General features: G+C 37.2%; 1 protein-coding gene and 1 long non-coding RNA gene across 4 annotated transcripts in view; one reads left to right on the top strand and one right to left on the bottom strand.

The window, feature by feature from the left end:
• LOC125694423 (uncharacterized) overlaps positions 1-4418 on the top strand; it is a 46456-nt gene extending 42038 nt beyond the window's left edge. The window contains exons 5-6 of one of the 2 annotated variants that reach the window (XR_007377551.1): positions 239-469; positions 4012-4418. This is a non-coding gene — a long non-coding RNA (uncharacterized LOC125694423). Of the gene's footprint in view, positions 1-238; positions 1447-4011 lie in introns of those variants that run through there. The other variant, XR_007377549.1, reaches the window with a different exon arrangement.
• The window catches only part of SCFD1 (sec1 family domain containing 1), a 44700-nt gene that overhangs the window by 8241 nt on the left and 14746 nt on the right, over positions 1-21713 (bottom strand). For both annotated transcript variants that reach the window (XM_048947570.1, XM_048947571.1), the window contains exons 11-20: positions 19716-19855; positions 18762-18852; positions 18348-18421; positions 17447-17528; positions 10019-10115; positions 6950-7020; positions 5974-6053; positions 5367-5429; positions 4429-4504; positions 2188-2241 (exon numbers count right to left, since the gene is read on the bottom strand). In XM_048947570.1, the coding sequence (XP_048803527.1) occupies positions 2188-2241; positions 4429-4504; positions 5367-5429; positions 5974-6053; positions 6950-7020; positions 10019-10115; positions 17447-17528; positions 18348-18421; positions 18762-18852; positions 19716-19855 (828 nt within the window). The remainder of the gene's footprint in view (positions 1-2187; positions 2242-4428; positions 4505-5366; positions 5430-5973; positions 6054-6949; positions 7021-10018; positions 10116-17446; positions 17529-18347; positions 18422-18761; positions 18853-19715; positions 19856-21713) is intronic.

Here is a 21713-nt window from a genome sequence, read left to right as displayed (position 1 = left end):
AAATAAATACTAAATTGACACTGGAAAAGTGGCCAACAAATAGCAATGTGTTGTGTTTATTTTCCTTCTTGAATTTACTTACTCAAATAGTATGTGTTAGGACTCCTCCTTAAAGGCTTGCCTGGTCTCCTATGACTTGCAAGGTAGGACTTCATGTTTTGGATCAGGTATTCTCATCTTTGACATGGTAGAGAACCAACTTAACCTAACAGACTGAAACAATCTTTCCTTTTTCAAGTGAGAAGATCAGTGTTTTCTTGAGGATCACTGTAGCAGAAATGCAAAGTCACAGCCTGAAGCAATTACTGAGCAGCTGGTGGGAAGGCAGGGCCAACCCAGGGGAGCTCAGGTGGATGCAGTGCACCTGAGTGACCAGAATCCACCCCTTCCCAGACTTCATTTAAGAGTCAGCAGTAGAGATGAGGGCATCTCTTGCTGGAGATCCCTGTCTACCTGAGGCCTTCTAAAGGTAAGAGCTTCCTTCCTCTGTTTCTGTGGCTGTTAGATTTGATTAAGTCCTCACTTGATCAGCCTGGGACCTTGCTGCTCAGCTGTCACTTGCTGCACTTTCCATTGCATTACACTAGCAAAGTGATCTTGGCTGCCTTCTCTGACTACAAGGTGAGAGCGTCACATCAGCAAGAAGAGAATGTATGAATTGTAAACTTCTCCAGCTAAGTCCCTAAACTTGGAGCCAGAGGAAGCTAGCATTTATTTTAAAATTTTGTTTGTTTTCACCTACCAGTTTTTAACTTCTGATTTCCGTATTAAGTGTTCTGAGTGACCTCTACTGGTTGACCAGATACATTAACCCTGTACATCTTCTCAAAGTCCTACAAAGAGGGACAGCAATCTACTCTGCTGCTGAAAATAACACCTATTTATTTCCACTTAACAATCATGACTCACTACCTGTAAAGTACAATTAAAAAAAAGCTACTTATAGATTGGTTATTTACCTCTGCTTCTATTATTTACCTGCCTCTCCATATTGCTAATATCTGAAGCAGCAAGTAGACTATGCTAAATCCACTGTATTTTGCTACTTTCCATGCACACCTACCTATGTTTCTGTCATAACCACTGCAGTGTGGAGCCCACCCTGAAACCTGTTCATCCTGGATAGCTCAGAAGAGCTGACAAGTGAATGGCTAACTCATACAGGCACACACTGTTAAAGATAAAGATGGACTGCTGGATACAAATGGCACAAGCAGACCAGCTCTGAATAATGCAAAAATTCAGCTAGAATTGCAAAAATCCATGTGTTCTTTGTACTACATTTATTTTTGTAGTATCATACCTCTACATATAGATAAACTAATGTGAGATATTACTGTTTTTATATCTCGTGTGATTATGAGTCATTAAAATGAGAAACAGTCATTAAGGTTGTTCTGAAAAAAATCACCTGAAAGTCATTTTTTTTTTTTTTTTTTTTTTTTTCAAAGCCATTTTTAAAGGTTGAGCGTCTGCCACATCCTATTGCTATCTTATGTACAGGATGGTCACATCAATGATTCATTGAAGGAATTAAAAAAAAAAAAAAAAGCTTAGACAAAAGATTTCTGGCTATTTTTAGCTGTACATTCTAGCACTCGTGTTGACTGTGCACAATCAAAGCTTTGTTAACTTTGGCAAATTTAAGATTTCACAGGAACAATGGGAAGAGCGGACTTTCCTGACAAAGCAATCAACCAAACTGGTTTTCAAGTGAAAGACTGCTAAAACATTTTGCTCTAAACAGCAAAGTTTCAAAGATGAGGGAAGGAAGACTTTCTGTACTAACCCTGTTCGTATCTACTTAAGTTTTAATACTGTGCTCTTAAAAGAAATCCCTTTGATTCAAGAACAATTTCAGACCATTGTTTAACCTCTACAAATTCAGGAGTAACAGAAGATCAGTATAATACAAAAGTTCAGTCTAGGCCTTTCCTCCCCCCCAGTAAAAAAAGACAGTTTGAAACACCATCAAGTGTCATGATTAATGTACTTTTATGCTAAATAAATTGTACGGAATAATTATGTCAATGTTTCTATTGGTGAAATAAAGCACTGCATTATTGTAAACAAAGAGTAAGTACGGTATATTACCATTACAAAGCCTAAAGATTTCATTGGACATATTGCCTCTTTGACAATGACCTATTTGACAATTATCTCCTATGTGAAAGCAGTTATACTCACTGGGTTTGACTTCATCTCCATAAGGTTGTCCAATATACGTGTGACTGGTAGGTTCTACAAAACAAAACATGAAATTAATGAAATACTCAATTGCTTGCTAAGCCCTTATTCATAGGACAATCAACAGAACATTTGAAACACTGCTTTAAAATGTTTGGCTCGTGTTTTGAAGTAGCTGAACAGTACTAAAGTAGACAACAACTGTCTAATTCAGGTGATGGTACTGCAATCTTTTATTTTTTAAAATAACTACTTCTCAAAGCTAAAGTGCTTCCTCAGCAGTCAACGCTCAACATGAGACCCCCTCCACCCCAACTTCTTTGTTTCAAGAAGCTGCCAGCTTCACTTCAGAATTCTGGAAATTCCATCATGAACAGGTGCCCATGAAGTGCCATGCTGCACAGCTGTATACGCACTGCCATCTGAGAACCTTCCAACACTGGAAACACAAGAATGTTTACTTCGTAGGCTTCACACTGTTACACGATGGAAATGTTTAGCAACATGGCTTATTGATCTAGGCTCTTTTCCTAGGTGCCTTTTTTTTTTTTTTTTTTTTAAAAAAAAAAGACTGGCTAAATTTCAGCTAACAGGTAGAAAGCACTGTTTCTCACTTCTGCACATTCCAAGAACCTCAGCTTAGAAATTCTATATCCCTAAACCATGCTCTATTAAATTCACATTGGAACAAACTGCCATTGTAACAGTCAATCACAACAGCATTTCTGCTGCTCACTGGGAAAGGAACTCCAGCAACTTTAAATTCTCCTGGTGCCAATGGTCTATACAATGTACTGATAGTTAATATGTCATTTATGGACATAACAGTACAGTTAGCTAACTACTGTAATTTCTAACAGTTAGGTCATCAAGTCCTTTGACCGTCTTGTATTATTTACTAGTTCCAGGGGAACTTCAGCTTCCAAAAGTCTGTGTGGAAGTCAGAGTAGCACTGGCAGATAGAATGGTTTGGGCTGGAAGGGACCTTTAAGATCATCCAATTCCAACCCCCCTGCTATAGGCAGGGATACCTCGTACCAGACCAGGTTGTTCGAAGCCCTATCCAGCCTGGCCTTGAATGCCTCCAAGAAGGAGGCAACCACAACATAAGATGTAATAGCAGATAGTGCAGACACAACAAATTGCCTGAGATACACGTAATAAACAGTGCTTTCTGTAAGCCAAACTAACCCTCTGCTCAGCTGAGAAAAGTCTCACATCTAGAGGTGTTTTGCAGTGGGCAATACAAATACCAAGCCAGATTATTCAATAACTGCACTAGCCTACAACACCTTAAGGATTTAACCTGTAATGCAAAATAATATCCTGGAATCATGTTGGCAAACATTATTTTTTGCTGCTAGTTCTAATTCAGTTTCAATAGCAACATAATGCTTCTGAATTTTAGAAAATGTACTTCATTCAATTTTAGTAGAAGAGTGACTACCAAAACAAGTGCCAATATTCTGCTTCAGTCCTTTTATTACAGCTAATAGGAAGCCTTCATGGAAGAATTTTTCTTCCTCTTTAGTAAACATATTTAAGTAGATAAGTGGAGTCTCAGTCTGTTAAGACTTCTGTCAGCTGGAGGTTTCTAGGACACTACTTCAAAATTATATCAGTAAAGTTCTTTTCCTGACAGACTAGATGATCTTAGGTCTTTTCCAATCTTAATGATTCTATGATTCTAATCACCCACCTATGTAACTTCCAATACAAACTCACCACATCCAGGGCAAAAACTTAATTTTGCATTAGGAATTACTAATCTGCATAATAAACATGGGTCATGCTGAAAGTGGTATCTCCTGTTTATTTCCCCAGAAACTACAACAGATATGAAGAGAAGAACTCTGTTAACAGAGGAAATCCTTATCTACAAAGCACTGTTCTCAACACAGTCTACATTAGCTCTGTGTTTTTGTCAGCCATGAACAAGAGCCTACATGCCACACTTGTAAAAATCCACTGGAGGGGACCTGCTGTTGCACTGCTGAAACTGACCACCCATGGCCTCACTGAGCTCACATCCACTGTTTGGTCTCCACAAACATTCAGCAAACAACACTGAGTGACCATGGGTGCCATTTTTTCCAGACTCCTCCTCTGCCACTGTGGGCCACCATAACAGAATACAGAAGGCATTACTTTCAGAGCAGGCCTCATAGCACAACAGAAGAAACAAAAGTCATTTTCCTCAGTGTTCACAATTGCTTGACAATGCACGGTCTATAAACTTACTTGTTGCTTCAGTACCAAGTTCTTCACGCCTTCCATCACAAATTGTGATCCTGTATTCATAACACGTGAAAACAGACTGAAAACCAAAACAACATTGCAAGTGAAAAAAAAAACCCCATATAATTTAAAGCTTAAAATTAATATCCAATTCCTATTAAAGCCAATGCAACAAAGGTACTAATTCAGTTTTTCATGAAACAAGCTATTTTTCAAACTGCATGGCAACCAAGTGTTTGGGAATACACCTAAAATTCAGCAGTTAGATTCTCAGCTATCAATAGGAGCCTTGTGTTCTACTCTCTGATCCACTCAACAGTTAAAGCCTTCAGTAGTGGAAGGATTTGAATGCTCCATTTCTTTCTTTTTCCAACCTAAGAAAACAGAAAGAATTCTGATACTGACGTGGGAAAAATCAGTAACTGTACTGTGACAGTCTCCTTATGACAGCACACTTCTGAACATACAGCTGGTAGCAGGGAATTTCTATGGGTTATGTACAGCCTTACCTTTTCATTCTGTGTCTTAAAATAACCAACTACACTCTCTCCAGGAGATCCTAAGAAAAGTAAGAGCATTCTTGCTTCCTGCCCTACAGATGACCCATTTTGAATACACAGGGTTGTTTTTGTTTCCTGCTATGGATTAAATAAGGCTACGCACGCTGGCTGGCTTAGTTTCTTGCTGAATTCTCCTATGACAGCCCGTACACTTCATGTGAAGGTAACAGGAATCACTATATTAAGTTACTTTCTGGATTTAGCCACATATCCCTTTTTTGGTTTCTTTTTATGCAAGTCCCAGGCACTGTTAATTTAAAAAACAAATTTTTCAAATAGGGCAATGTTTTATTCGAGGCTACATCCCTCTGTACACTTTCAGTACTACTAAAATAAACCAGAAGTACCCAAAGGTTTACTGACAATTAATCAAAAACATACCCCAAAGGTTTAGGCGTAGAGTTTCCATAGCTGGTTGGAGCTGAAGCCATCTTAGTGAAAGCCCTATGAAAGCAGGGGTAGAAATCAATTGCTTCATCTCATGGCACATCCTGCTGTACAGTGTTCCACTCCAGTCATTTGAAAGTGAAAATACTTATGCTTCTCAAACTGTTTCTGGAAGAAACTATTTCTCATGTGCATCCCTCTTGTCTACATCTACAATGATTAAGAAGCTGAAAGGAATTAAATTTTGTATTTAATGGGAATTTATTTTTATAAGATGTACAGTAACTGATAGGCAGTGCAGCCCTTTGGCATGAACCACAAAATCTGGAGGCTGAGCAAACCCAACTTTTCACCAAATTCAATACATTTTTTCTGTCTTGGATAATTAAGAACACTGATATGCATCACACTGAGTAGGGTTCTGGCATTATTAGAGTTCCATTGTAAAGTAAGATTTTGCATGTATTACCATAACAATGACAGCAAAGATTATGCCAGAACAAATGTTTACGGATAATTTACACTGTATGATATCCACACTGAATTCTGTAAAGTTACCCCAATTACAGCCTCACATAGGAAAAAAAAGGAAATTACTCACTTCCACTGTTTTATGTAGCTCAGAGGAGCTAGGTTACAACCTGCATCCATCAGTGCTTTTTTATACTGGTCCAAATCAATCTGAAATTATGAAGTGGAGAATTACAACAGGTTTAAACTACTCTTAACTCATTAACTCATGTGAAATACAAGATTACATTAACTTCACTGATACTACAACTTTGCTTTTTTAATATTTAGATAAAAAGCAATTATTAATCCCATCCTCTACCAAGTACAAAAATACAACTTAGATGTAAGCACACAGAATTTAATTCCACAAGTACAGTTAAGTTTAGTGAAAACTACTTGTAGCAAATGCATTTTAAGGAAACAGTTTACAATATCTACATCCTTCAGAAACCTGACCGCAACATGGTCACAACAGCAGCTGGTGAAAATGAAGAGCATCTTACCCAACCCAAACTCATTTTTTCTACTAGTCTGAGTCAGTATAACATTTCATTGTGAAATGTTTCCATGCTATCTATATTAATTCTACATTACAATATTTCTACAGTATAATAGAAAACGTTCTTGAAATTAATCATAAGCTCTAATGAACTATTAAGAAATTGCCTCCTGAATTGTTCTGATAACAGCATTTCTGCATTGTGCATCCACTAGTCAACTAAACAAATCATCTTTGAACATACAAGGATAGAGTGAAAAGCATCATGTAAACTTTTTAAAATCTACTTATAGCGGAAAGTGTACCAAGATGAGTTTCACAGTAACTCTGAACTGAATGTTTCAAAAGATGATCTGCCTTCTTACTAGTTATGCTTATCCTTCACGGTAGTAGCTAATGTTTGACAGATTCTTTGATAATACCAGAGAACTTATTTTAAGTTTTTGGATTACCTGGGCATATCATGCTTCTGTTCACAGCAAAGCACAAGTACCTACTTAAGGCTGATCAAACACAGAAAAGCCTACTGGGTAAAACGCGGTGTCATGAGCTGTAAAGAACGTACCTCTGAGGGTGCCTGAGATGAGCTGATATAATAGATAAGAAATAGTCGCATTTTGTCTTCGGGAGTTCCTGCTGCAGTGAAACACACAATAAAAACTGTAACTATGCAGTGTTAATTGCTCTTCCACGTATGCATACAATAACCATTACTATAAATAAATACATGTATAATTCAGACCTTATCTCTCCTCGTGGCTTTGTTCAGTACACACAACAGTAGAAGACATTCAGCAATTTTATTTAAGAATTATTAATAAGCTCACTGTTTCTGAAGGAATTACACCTGCCAGATCTGCTTATAAGAAACACTGCTCTGCACATAAGGGTAACGTACAAAGTAAGTTACCTCCTGGCATTACGTCAACTTCAGGAACTGCAAACATTTAACAGACAGAAGAACTGTGAAGGAGACTGATGAAAAGCATGAAAATATAAGCCATAGCTTAGGTTTTTTTTTTTTTCCAGCTCTTCAATTTGTTTACGCAGCTCTAGAGTTGGCTGTACTGAACCAGGAGAGCTGAAAAAGCACTTATGTTTGAACCTTTGGTCAGGAAAAAAACCCTGAACTTTCAACTTGTCTCTGGGAAGGATTTCACCTCCTGAATTCTTAGCACACCATTTCCTTCGAGAAAAAGATTACAGCAAATATTTGGGAAGCATTATCAATGGGAATCAAAATTCATCTCTGCCAGATCAAACAGATGATCTGACCATCCTTGTGTTCCTTAGACTATAACCAACTATGTCAGAATTCAAACAGCATCTACATTTTTTTCTAGAAGAGAACCACAAATAATAGAGAACACTTCTCAAAACAAATGTTTCAAATCTGTAATCCAGCACTTCGTTAGAAAAGTTTGCTTGCTGCCTTTAGATGCAGGTTACATTAAAAAAAAACAAACAAACAAAAAAAAAAAAAACAAAAAAAAACACTGTTCCGTACTCATGGGGAAGAGAAAAATGCTTCCCAGCTATGGAATATAGATCACAACAGCAGGGGGGTCACCTAATCCAATATGCAGCTTTTGTTTATAAGCACATATTTAGTCTGGCAGAAGCCTCTCCCATAGTAAGCAATGTCACAACGAACATTCATAACTTGATTCAACTGTTTCCAAAACAAAAAGTTTTAATAACCTTCCACCAATACCAGTAAGCCTGAAGACCAAAAACTGAAAAACTTTGTATCATAGGAACCAACAAACAGCTTTCATGGCAGACATCCCTCTGGAGTCTTTGGCTAAAAATGCACTCTGCATGTCCTAAAGAGACACTGTAAGAGAACCTGGTCTCTGTAACTGATTCAGACACTTGGTTTCCAACTTGCCAGTTTATAGCTTATGGCAATACCTGCTGGAACACGATAGCATTTCCCTCACTGAGCATATTTACCATGCCTGCAAAACTCCTGGGAGGTTTGTGCTCACAAAAGTGTCTTGCTTAGACATGAGCAGGTGATATTTTCTCCTACCAAAAAAAATAAATAAATTCAAAATAAATGCTTAGATTATATCATGTACACTTACATAAATCTTAGGAAAACATTTTTTTTTTTCCCCTCTTGGCAAAAGTAATTGAAGTGTAGTGCTGGTATAAAACACAGCTGTGATAAACAGTTGCAAGACCCAGGCTGCTTATAAAGTGCTTCCCTTTTTCTCCTAAGCCATGGTCTGTGACAGCCTCGGAGGAGGACAGGGATGATAAATATTCTGCAGGGAACTTAACTTGACAAACCTCAAATAGAACAACTTTATTTTCAGTGGGAAGCCATCAGAGCTACTGCTTTTCTAATGGAGAAAAGCAAAATCAGTAACTCTGGTTTTAGTACCACTCCAGGATACAGCAACATCCCCTGAACCGGGAAACAGCTAATTGCCATGAGTGGTAAATTGCTAACAGACAGCAAAAATGGCAGGACAAAGCAGGTAAGTGCTCAGGTCTGCTGCTGTGAAGAGCTCTGCAGGAATCACTGTCCATAAGGCAAGTGCCCCACAGATCACACAAACAAATATTCACCGCTGAGTGTGCTGGAAGACTTGATGCATTAGTCCTTCAAAGTAAGTATTCCTTGCTGGTATCTAACAGCAAATCACACAATTGGAAGCTATCTAGTTTTGCAAGACAGCATACACTGAAAAAACCACGGTACTTAAATCCTTTTTTTTCCACCACTGTCTTTTATCTAGGCAAAGTATATGAAATGCTAATTATTTACTATAAACAACTGAATAACTAGCTTATAAAGGAAACTCTAGCTTAGATGTCTAATCTTTTTCTTGTGCACACCCAGGATGTTCATGGTTAAAAGGTTCCAGTGACAGCTATGTGAGGCCACTGCCTCTATGCTACAGCACTGCGAAAAGCCGAAAACACATTCTGGCTTCGGCCTTTTACAGAACAGTTCCCAGTGACTCCTGCTGATAGAGAACCCAAGTACCAGTCAGTGTGTAAAGCTTTAGTATGTAGTAACCAGACGTGAATCAGCTGGGAAGCTCTGCTGCTGGGTGCTGGTAACAGATCTGCCACAGCTGTGTGAAGGCACATCAAACCCCCATGCGTCTGTCAGCCATCTGCCCGCCATCTGCCCAGTGTATAGCTTGATTCCCTTTTCTCCACCATCTTACCACCCATCTCCCTCCCCACCCTCCAAGCAAAGGCTACCTACCTACACTACTGCCCCTTTATCTAAGCAAATCCAGTGAAATGCCCTGTTCCATTCTGGCTTTAATGATGCGTGGGATTCTAAAGAACCAGCGCTGTTCAGAACGCACAATTCCACACTGTATTAGTAAATGCTTGAGAAGCAAGGAAGTTAAAATCTTACAGCCTTCAGCAACACAGAATTAGAAATGGATTTTTGTAGAACTGCAAAAGTCACCATTTTTTTAATATATAACTCCCCCTATTAATAAACACGCTAGACCACTACTGGAATCAATGACAAGCTGTTTCCTTTATAAAGCTGCACAGCTTGCAACACACATACGCTCTTTACTGTCCACAAAGTTATAGCACATGCTTATTGCATCTCAAAGCATGTTGATACCAAGTTCAGATTTAAAGTACTCACCATCTGGGTCAGAAATCATGTCCAGCAGAGATTTATCCAGAGTAGATTTGCTCATTATTTTTTCCTCGTATTCAAAATACACATCCAGTTTTCTAGTCTGTGTAAGAATAAACATTTCAATTTATTAACTGTAACTGATTCTTCATACTGTGACAAATATTTCTTTCCTCTTCAAAAGGTTTTAGTCATCACAACTGTTTTAAAAAAAAAAAAAGTTGTTAAATAAATCGCCAGAAAAAAAAATAATGCTTGCCATTATCAACCTCAGAAAATTGACACTGCTCTCACAGTAGAAGTGAAAATGCAAGTTAAGCAAGGGAGGTCCGATGTACAAATACTAGACTTGAAGAGGAGCTTTGTTTGAAACTCTACTTTTGCCGCAGCTGCAAACTTCATGCCATCATACATAGTGTCAAATTTATGCTGAACATGAAGTCTCTCAGTCAATGAGACAAGTACTCAATGTAGACAAGCGGGAAATTCCTAAATCCACTACAGCATCATCCCAGATAAGACTGGGAGCTTTCTTTTCAAATCTGAAGGTGTGTTGATATGAAGGAGCTATTTCAATAAAGATGGAACTCTTCATAATTAGGTCACCCGGCTAACACTGGAAAAAAAAAGTCTCTAAATATACAACGTCTTATTGTGGCAGATTACGAGAGCATGCAGACCAAATTGTGAAAATCCTTTTTTAGGGAGGACACCACAGCTACTGCAAAAGCTCTATGGAATGGCCATGCAACTACTGACAGCACTCAGTGCATGTGCACAGACAGCCAGGCTTTGCACATCTGATCAGTTTCAATCTGAACACAGAAGAATGCATTCCAGCACTGATTTAGAAACCTAATGTTCCATCACAGTTTTTTTTATTAAAATGTAGAATTACAGCAAACATTACAATGGCTCAGCTTACAAAGCCTTAACTTCTGGCCACTAACTAAATCCTGTTGAACACATTCAGGCTATAGGAATGCTGCTGTGCAATGACTCCAGAAGGAGACTGGTAGAGTGGATCTCCATCTCACTGCCTTGGAAGCATTTTAGCTCCACACTGTGGTCACTGGGAGACTGAAATGGTGTTAGCAGAGTAAGGCATGAGTCACCACACTTTCTCCTCAGGTTAACAGATTCTGAACATTTTCTGCCCGATGTTGCTGAGGCATGAAAAATTGCTATGGCACCTTTTAACCCAGTGCAATGGTTGTTCTAATGGCAGCAACAGAAAAACAGTGAAAGTCTCACTTGCTTCTGAATCCTACTACAATTATTCCTAAGAACACAAATAAGGAAATTAAAAATAATAATAATTAAAAAAAACAAAGATAAGAAGGAAAGAGAAAAGAAGAAAATCAGGATATTTCACATTTGAGTATAGTACGAGTTAGGGATGAGAATACGAAATAAAAAGTCACAAGAGTATTTTACTATTGAAAATTGTTGGCAGTCAGCTTATGCAGGCAGCCACTTGCCTTACAGTATCACACACAAAAAGCTCCTACTTCTCATTACTATCTACCCAACACATTGTGAAGAGCAGTTTCTTACAGAACACCACCTCAATTTAATTCAGCCTTTGAAGAAGCTCGTACTCAGGGATATTTTAATAAGCTCTATCTCTGCAGCAGTTTCCATGAAGTGAACTCAGAATTGATCACTTGCTGCTTCTAGAGGTAGAAGAATATCTTATTTTGTTTGTCACTGCGACTGGCATTACATAAAAGTTGTGTGGAATGAGAAAAAAAACAAAAAGACACAGAGCTTCTCTCAAAGCTGTATTTGCCTTGTACTCATATTAGGAGGGTACTCACAGCCACAGTTACACCGCTGTAAGGCATTGATCATACCTTACTCAGCTGAAAGGTAAACCAATGATAGTGGCTATGCTACACTACTGTACAGACAACAGACAGGAACTGCCAGCCTTTTTCCAGGTGTTTCATTCAGATGCAATTTGGTATCTGGCATGTCAGACATGTTCTGTGACCTGTCTCCACAAGACTGGACAACTCTAATTTGCATTATAAGCTTTCTTAACTGTCTCTAGAGACAGAAAACAACTGCAAAGAAGCCACTAAGTTTTCTTCCAGACTTTGCATTATATTCACTTCCTTTTGTGTTTGAAGTAAATTTAAGTTCCTTACAAGGAGATAAAATCAATGTCTTTAGGTTTAAAACATTTTTCCCAGACAAAAGGCATCCAACTAACAAAGGATTTCACAAAATGTGGAAACTTCATCTCATTAAGATAAATACATTATTGTTGAATTTGGCAGTGCCTGTATTATCTTAGCTGGTGTTTCATTGAAGACAAACTTATTCAGATGGCATGTAAAACTCTACAACATAAAACAAATATGTTAACTCAAAATATTTGTCTACAGGTCAATTTCTAAATAAAATAATTTAAACATGAGATACTTCAAATTGTAAGAGTAGATTTACAATTCTTAACTCATTTTCATTGCAAACTGCTTAAAATTCTTCCCAACTCTGTGCTACTTTCTGACTGTTTGGGTAGGGAAAAACAGTAACTGCAGCAAAGAAAACTCACTGGCTGCATACAGCCACAGTACTTAGAGGGTGAACAGAAATATTAATGGCAGTTACATACTTACTCTGCAAAATTTGGGACAGTGGTTTTTGAAGCATGAACTTCGCACTCTTCACAAAAAGAAAACTGACAATCCTAAAAAACTCACCTCCTTTATGTTTGCCCACAGTACACAACACACACACACCTACTGATATGGATCAATACAGTGAGTCCACTCAGTTTTCTCATCAGCAGGTGACTAACCAATGTTACAGAGAAAGTGCTCATTAGGGCAGTAGTTTTCTTATGCAGGTATGTGAGGAATTAGATGGACACCAAGTAAAATTTCATAGGATTACTGAATAGCCACAAACACTACGAGTTACCTTTTGACAGATTTCCCAGATATGTCATATCAATGAGACAGTTACTTCCCAAAGAGCCAACTACTCCAAAAAGTGCTGATAAGAAGCAGATGTCCCGGTTTAGAGGAAAGTGCCATTTTTCTCACTCAATGACAAACTCTCAGACATGCCAAGAGTAAAAGCTGGGGAACGGGAGCTAAACAATCCTGTAGATTCAACAAGACAAGACAGCAAGAAAGAGGTCCTTATGGCTGCCAAGCTGGATAGCAAGGTGAAGAAAAATAAAGACGCGTTTACATTTACATTCCTTTCTGCCTCCTGCTCTTCATTTCCTAATGTAACATCTTATTCCACCCTAACACCATTCAATGACCTTTCTCATTTCCAGTTAAGGGACAGGATCTCTATTGTAATTAAAGCTCCACATTTCAGCTTCTTTATTTATTTAATATTTGTGAAAGCTTTCAACTTAGCATCTTTAAAAACAATCTGTTATGAAGCCAAAATTTATTTTCAAATAAGTTACAGAAATGCACCAAAATCTCCACCTGAGCACAGGACTCCAAAACAAGCATAAAATTCCTTCATTTTTAAGGCAGAAAAGGGGAAAAGGAGGATTAACAAACATCCTAGAAGGTCATTATGAGGTTCTCCTATCCTCTTTACTGAGATACTTCCTTTTAGAGAAAGGGAGAGAGAATATGCAGAAAAAGAAAAAAAAAATAAATCATATTTTAACTTCCTGGAGGGAATTTCTCAAAAACATTGACAGAAAACAACCTGAAATAACAGCCCCACAGAAGTCAATGGAGTGAGTGAGACTAGCCAGGTAACTGAAGTGTGATGGATGTCATCACGTTTATTGATAACAGGGCTCAGAGGGAAACAATGAAAAACACTGAAGATATTCTGACTAGGACTAATCACTTTACCTTCTAAGTACAGCACCCAGAAAAAGCCTGATTTGAGCTCTCCTTGCAGAAGCAGTGTGCTGTGCAGTAGCAATCCCCTCAGGTCTGGAATGCTTCTCTGGGTTACTCCTCAAGGTTGAGAGATGCTTACTGACTACTACTTGTTGCTGAGTGAAATCTGAATTTTGAAAGGTACCTGATTTATGTTAAGATTTAGCAAAGTGAATTAATCACTCTTGTAATTGTAGTGAATTAATGACATCAATCAATTCCATAATGAATCAAATTGTGGCTGTATAATTTAAATTGTTTAAATGTTGGATACCTCCTGCAACAAATTGGCTTAGTCTGCTCCTTTCAAGAGGCAGAGGCACTCTAGAAAGCTGGGAGCAGCAGCTACACAGCCATTTCCCTCTTACTGAGCTGTACACAACTACCCACAAGATAATGACAGAAAGGGCAATACAATTGAACTCAGAAAAAAAACTTATTTGCTGGGCAGTAACTTAATCACCTGTGCTGAATTAGAGAAAAATGACCCAGACCACTATGACATAAATATTTAGCTGTGTACACTTTTTTTGTTCCTGTGGTAAGACAGAAACATGACCTGTTTTACAAAAGAACCATTAAAATAGTGGGATTCCATTAAAAAATATGAAATGGTTAATTTGGAAGGCCATGCAGTAACGGAATCCTTCACAGCATCAGATCCTGAAATCAAGCAAAACTGGAGAAGCGTGGTAAGAAAATTACATGGGGATTCAACAAAACCCAAACCAAACAAGGGTCAGTAATCTATCACTGCTAGTAATTTGCATAGAAATTCAATACTTAAAACTATATAAAATTCTAGCAAGATTAACATCTACCCCTCTCGCTAATGAATATTTTAGAAAAGCGTAAGTGTACGTGCCATGATTTAACATTCTTCAGTAATGTGAGCATCTGTGTGAGGCAGACACGCAAAGACAGGCATTACTTGAAACTCCACAGTAGCTAGAGAGAGATTATCAGCAATTCTAGACTTAAATGTATCAGTTACCAGCATCTTCAGAGAAGAATCAATGCATAACGAAGACGAATTTGTTCTAAGCGCTGACAATAAATAGCCGATGGTTCACTTAGTGAAAAAAGTGATGCATTCTTTCCATCATTTCACTAAATATTTAAATATGCCAGAAAACTGCCAGGACCCTTAAGCATGTGATTCACTTCTGGTTTCCTCTGGCTGTGTCTTAGAACATTATCCAAGACCACATGGAAAGAAGATGTAAACTGAGCACTAAAATATGATGTAAGAGAAATTAAACTCACTTAGGCTAACTAGAGCAGGTCTCATAGCATTCTTTGCACTGATTCTCACACCTGCAAGAATAAAAACTCATATTTGCTGTAGTAAAAACCATAACTGACAATGCAGAGAATCTATTTTAGAGTCTGAATGTGCTTCCAGATCAAAGTGAAAGTGAAAATAACCTGAAAACAAGTGTAGTGCCTTACTAGATCCTCGTGATCTGTACATGTGCCCAAAAACGTATCTTCCTCTTATCCTGGTCTGGTTTCTCTTTTAACCTCACATAAAACACACTTCAGTACTGCCTCAAAGTATCATGAGACTTTCTTTAAAAAGTACTGGCTGAGATTATGTATTTTTGTGATGAAAGTATTTCTGAGAAATGCACACAGTAACATACCATCCTGTACTTTAAACTTGCCCACCTTGCATGGGTATTTTTTTGTCACTCTAGAGATCGAAAAGGAGAGAAAAAAACCAAAAAACAGCACAAAGCAACTGGGAGGAATTTTACAATCATTTAGGGAAAATACTCTTGTGTAGGTAAGTTTCAGTGGAAAAAATAATAAAAATTGTTTCTGCACTAGCCTGAGTTTAGTTAGTTCCTAAGTGTTTGGAGAAGGAAGTGATCCTTTCTAAAGCAAAGAAACAATGATAGAGACACGCATCATCAATGTACTGAAGAAACGACATGCATTTGTCTCAGTCTTCTACAGCTCTGTAATAAAAAGTACAGAGCGCTCTGCAGAATAAGAATTAAGAATCATTTATGGATAAATTGATCCCTGCTCCCTGGGAGCTCTCTAGTGGCAGGCTCCTGTCAGAGAAGGGAGACTAAGGCTAGCAGAGGGCTGCTGCAGAAAGACAACTCAAGGTGACAGGAAAGTATCTCAGTGACACCTAATCAAGAACGAACAAATACATCCCAATTCAGACTTTTGCAAAGACGACACTGTTTATCAGAACTGCTGTTATTTCTATTCCATATGCTGCTCTGAAATCTGGCTTCTGTGCTAAAAGCTCATATAAATATGGGTGTATCATTTCTGTCAAACCATTGGGTTTGTTTAGATCAGCCTCCTTTTCTCCAAGCTTATTGCCCTCTACAACTTCCTGGGGAGGAAAAGGAGAGAAGGAAGGAGGTGCTCAGCTTTTCTCCCTGGAGACAGGATGCCTGTACATTGCTCAAAACCATGTTCAACCAAGTTCAGACTAGACACTAGGAAGAACTTACTCAATGGGCAGTCAGACTCTGGAACAGACCTCTTGAAAATCTGGTTGATGGCCCCCTGATTGTCCATGTTTAAGAGGCATTTGGATAATGCTTTTAATGTATGCTTCAAGTTTGGATCAGTCCTAATGTAGTCTGATAGTTGGATTCAATTTTTGCAGGTGCCTTTTACCTTAAAACTATTCTGTATTTTGTTCTATATCTTAAAATTCAGATCAAATTCATTCATAGACCTTGGTTAAGAAAAAGTTCAGCAGCAGTAATAACTGAGGATGCACCTCACACACTTGAGGAGTGCTGAAGTAGTTTTCAGAACACATTGCATTCCATCACTTTTAAATAGCATGGATAACATTTTCTAAACTACTTTCCAACGACACTTGGTGCTTGAATCACTTTCTAGAAAAAAATGCACTGTTTCTTAAAGTCTCACCTATAATTTCTCTTGGTCTACTGTGGAAGTAGATGTATCTTCAAGATTACCTGAGTAATAACCAGTCTTTACCTGATACAAAACTATCTGCAAGTTCCCTGATAAAAGAGCAGCAGACAAACAAAAAAAGTGAAGAAATACCTTTCCTAAGAGTACAAATAACACAGAAGACATTTAACACAGACCCTGCTGAAAAGACTAGTTTGGTAACTTGCGTCATTATTGCCACATCTCTGGATATCACTTTCATTTGGTGAACAGTATTCTTTTGACAAGTGTATAAAGCACATAATGAACATAACATTAGTGCTTAGACTTCAGTCATAATTGGCCATGACATGTCCCAAAAATAAACCAAACACTTTTTTCATAAACTTAATTTAGAAAGATTTCAGCCCAATAAAGGTTATGGCCATCATAGTAAAAAACAAAACAAGAGTAGAGCGGTAAATTCCAAAACAAAGAAAAGGGCGTTTACCTCACTTCTCACACATAGATATGCAAAATTCATTCCTCCTTACCCTTCAGCACTAGGTAACGTTATATTGTGATTTACGAAAGGGTTCATACAGTTCAGAAAGCTCACTTTTTTTTTCTCCAGGTAAGGAATACAATTAACTCATAGAAAGCTGAACTCAGAGAGACATCTTACCTTTATGTGCTCCAAAACAGCTGTTGCAACATTTGTATGCAGATCAATGAGCCTCTTCTTTTCCAGAAGTTCTGGAAGAGAGCTGAAAAGATTAAATACAAACTAATCTGCTGAGTTGCAGCAATTAGTTGAATTGAGCATACTTGCTACAGAAAAATTATGGAATACAGTACAGAGTTTAACTAAAACATTTCAAAATATAGATCTAATGAATCCCAAATAAAGCAAAGTAATCCACACACTTTTTATCTTGATTAGTAAAAAAAATACAAACAACACGGGCAATTTAGTATTCCTATCAAAAGCTCATGATCAACAACAGGCATTTGCCCTTCTTACCTAAACAAATCATATATTAAAATTATGGTTTACATAATCAACATTTAGTTCATTTTTGATACAGATTAAAGTTTCAATATCTGTCAAATCACTGCAAAAGAACATCAAATAATGTCAAAGAATCAAAGAATTATCAAATAACATGCTAACTAATGGAATGAAAAACAGATTCACGATTAGGAACAAGTCTAACTCTCAGATTTTTAGTGTCATTCAAAAAGTTCGGTAACCAGGAGCAGGAAAGTAAGCTTCCCATACAGCGTTCTTAAGAAGGAACTATAATTTTGCCAAGAGATGTCACAGTAGCTACATGACACAAAATGTAATCAGTTCCACTGTACAAAGCAAGGAGTTGCTTTGGGAAGTGGACTTCTTTAACTTTCTTCTAAGGAAGGAATGCAGAGATAGTTGATGCTTTTGTGGTGAAAGAATGCAAGCAAATCTATGACGCACTTTTGTTACTCAGCATTGCTGCTGATGAAACATTTCAAGGGCCCGTGGCAGGGGGTTTGAAACCAGATGACCCAACCAATTAAAAAATTATGCAATATTGACTACTTACCTAACAGCTGAAGTAAGCTTAGCCGTATTGTCAGAAAGCATGCTTATTGCTCCTTCATCCTCCCCTTCTATGCCCTAGTTTTTGCACAGTGGTTTGTAAAGAAAAATGAAAATAATCATGAGCATGAAGATGATACACAGAAATACAGTCAGTGCATTTTGGACCAATTTTCTCATAGTGATATTAATGTCTGAACTGTGTTTTACAATAAAGGAAATTATGTAAATTTAATGCCAATACATGCAAGAAGTTGAACCCTCTAATGAATTATGGCACTCCTAGTCCTACATCTAAGTTCACATTACACCTAAAACTCAGCACGCACTGACATTTTTGGTTGTTGGCTAGCAGAAGGGGCTAGGAAATATGTAAGTCCTATTAGTCTTCAAATGAAAAACATGAGGTCAGCCGTACCATTATACTTTTAAGTCTTTTGACTTCATCTTCTTGGGCTCTGTAGGATTCCAGTTCTTGTTGGACAGATTCAGCTACCTCTGGAAAAGGACTAATGTAATACTCTGCATTAGGCTCAGTTAAGATCCACAAATCATTTCAAGAACATTCTATAATCAAGGTGATGTTGAAAACGTATTTCAGAAATACCAATACATTAATATTACCAAATATGTGAAAATAATGATGTTTTATGTTTGACTTTCTAAGCAATTACTGAAAGCAGTAACTACATACATGTATTCTGATAAACGGTTTTGTGCTCCGTAACAAAAAGCAGATACAATGAATGATGGAATGAATATGGACAATGATTCTTCTATTAAAAAAAAGCCTGTCCAAAGAAACTTAAAAATAGAATTATAACAGCATGAAAGAATACTCAGAATTTATATTCACCTCATTATTTTTATTTATCTTAAAATTCACTAAAGGAAGTAATTTTACATGTAGAGAATTCTCCCTTTAAAATTTAAAGCCTAGCAAAACACACAGGACAAGCCATATTAATCACATTCTTTCTTTAAAAGCAATAACCTTTAAATAAATAAATAAATAACAGCAATAACAGGCAGACAGAACTTTGTAAAAGTATTCCTTATCTGAATAAGAGTGAAGACTGCATACATTCATTTTTCTTTTTGCGCTTCCTACCTAAGGACAGTTATGTCTGTACTCCAATCCTGCTATTTGTGCAGGTAAAATCAGGTTTAAATAGCTAAGTCTATTACAAAAAGTAAAAAAAAAAGAAAAAATTGAAACCTACCACACAACTCCCAAGCACACGCTCCAATTTGTGAGCCTCATCTGTAGTATTTAATCATATGTCATCACAGTCAAACAAAACTAAGGAAATCCTACCATAAGATCCGATCAAGCAAATATCACATCACTTTTGTATCTAATACAGCTTACCTGCCCTTATGCTTCTGCCAAAATTTATCAGATGCAGTTAAATCATAGGATTTCTTATTTTTTTTCTTAGGTCTAGCACCTGCTGGAGTACCTTCTGCTCCTGTTGATTCTTCCAAGTTAACTCTATTCAAATGGAAATCCTGAGGGAAAAAGAAAAGGAATGTTTTGTAAATATTTGACATTTAATTATTTAATTTATCATTTAATCAGCCTTCTATATTCAGACAATTATCTTCAAGATTTTTTTTTTTTTTTTTTTTTTTTTTTAAACTGGAAAAGCTACTCACACAGCATTAAATTAAAATTTCCCAAGATGACAGTCAACAGTTTGGTAATAATGACTGTAACGCAAGACCTCCAAAATTAGCTGTACTTCTGAAAAACTCTCAAATCTTCTTAAAATGAAATGACAGGAATAATGTTTCCCATACAGAAAATAGGTTATTTGGTAATAACTAAGCTCTAAATACTCAGGTCGAAACCTTAAAGTAATGGAAATCTTCGCTGTAAACAAAAAGAAAAGATTTCTAAGGTTGAATTCCACTTACACAATTGCAAAAAAAAAAAATTGCAGCAAATTTAACAGAGTTGCGAGGAAGCTCCCAACAATATCTAGTCAGCAGTACCTACTGGAAGGACTATTTATGTGAACATTCTTCACACATTCTTCTCTACTACACAGATATGCAGATCTAGGATCTACATCTTTCAGGAAGATAACAGAGTTATGTTCACATACAATATTATCATTGCTTGCTTCCCTGTGTGCTTTTTGTTCATTTTCCCCATTACTTTTGCCAATGACAGCTCTGTGCTTTCTGCAGCATAACCCCTAATTTTCAACACAGAGATGAGCAAGAACCCCACATGCCAACTTTATTCTAACCCCTCTGAAGTACATTTGCAATTTCACAGGTGATCTCTTGCAAAATAATGACTAAAGGAGTTAAAATATTGACTTCATTGGAAGTGTCAAGAATTTTTTAAAATATGTATTTTTTCCAGAAATAAAACTTGTTATTCTCATTGTAAGTGCAACTGTCAAATAAAAACCATTTAAAAATGTTTCTAGTTATCAGCTGGCACAGCTCACACTTCCAGAATTCCATTTCAAGCTATCCATGCCAGAACAGAAGAAAAACCAAGTCGCTTCCCAAAGGAAACACATGCAGCCCAATGAGCAGAAATCTCATGTTACACAGCATGAGGTTAAGGTTTCAGTAAAACTAGACTATTTTTAAGGTACATTTGTTCACTACAAAGTTAAGGGGAAAATAATCATTTAATTGAAAACTCAGCTGTAATTCTTAATGGAGATCCATGTTTTGGCTCAATGTAACTCACCAGTGACCCAAGTTTCCATGTTAGGTTTGGCATTTACAAGTTTTACCAAAACGGTTCTTATTGATTCCAATCCTCCTCATTTGACCTCCACATTCTGTCTTTAAAAAGCCTTCTATCTGTACTTCCCACTTTTCTGTAACCACTCCCAAGGGTATTTTAGTCCGAAATGTGGATCTCTGCACATATGTCTATTTATGTGTAGAAACACCACTGTTACCATCTCAAAGGACACAGAACTCCACTTTGCGGCTCAGTTAGCACTTAGTTCAACACTTCACAGAACTTGTGGGCTATTTTAACCAAGAGCTTCAAACGTGAAGATAAAATGTACATAACTAACATCCTGGTAATACTTCCAGTTACAATTCATGGCCTTCTGAGAGGCTACATGGTCATTTAATAAAATATTATGCTCCATCAGTGAAGAATCTGTCATGATTGCCTTCAATGGGAATAACTCAACTGGTTTTGAAATTAATTTTTGATTTGCCTTGACATGGAATCACAGGCCACTTGATTATAATTTCATTAAAGAAATACATTATCCTGTCAACTCAGTCAAAAAAGAGAAGCAGCACACAATACTTACAGGTTCTTCCAGAAACTTATGTTGAACAGATAAACATTCAATGATTCTCAGACCATTCTTGTCAT

The sequence above is a fragment of the Lagopus muta genome, chromosome 6 (genome assembly GCF_023343835.1).
Source record: "Lagopus muta isolate bLagMut1 chromosome 6, bLagMut1 primary, whole genome shotgun sequence".
Lineage (NCBI taxonomy): Eukaryota > Metazoa > Chordata > Aves > Galliformes > Phasianidae > Lagopus > Lagopus muta.
The sequence above is the reverse complement of the archived record's forward strand: the minus strand, read 5'-3'. Positions and strand labels throughout refer to the sequence as shown.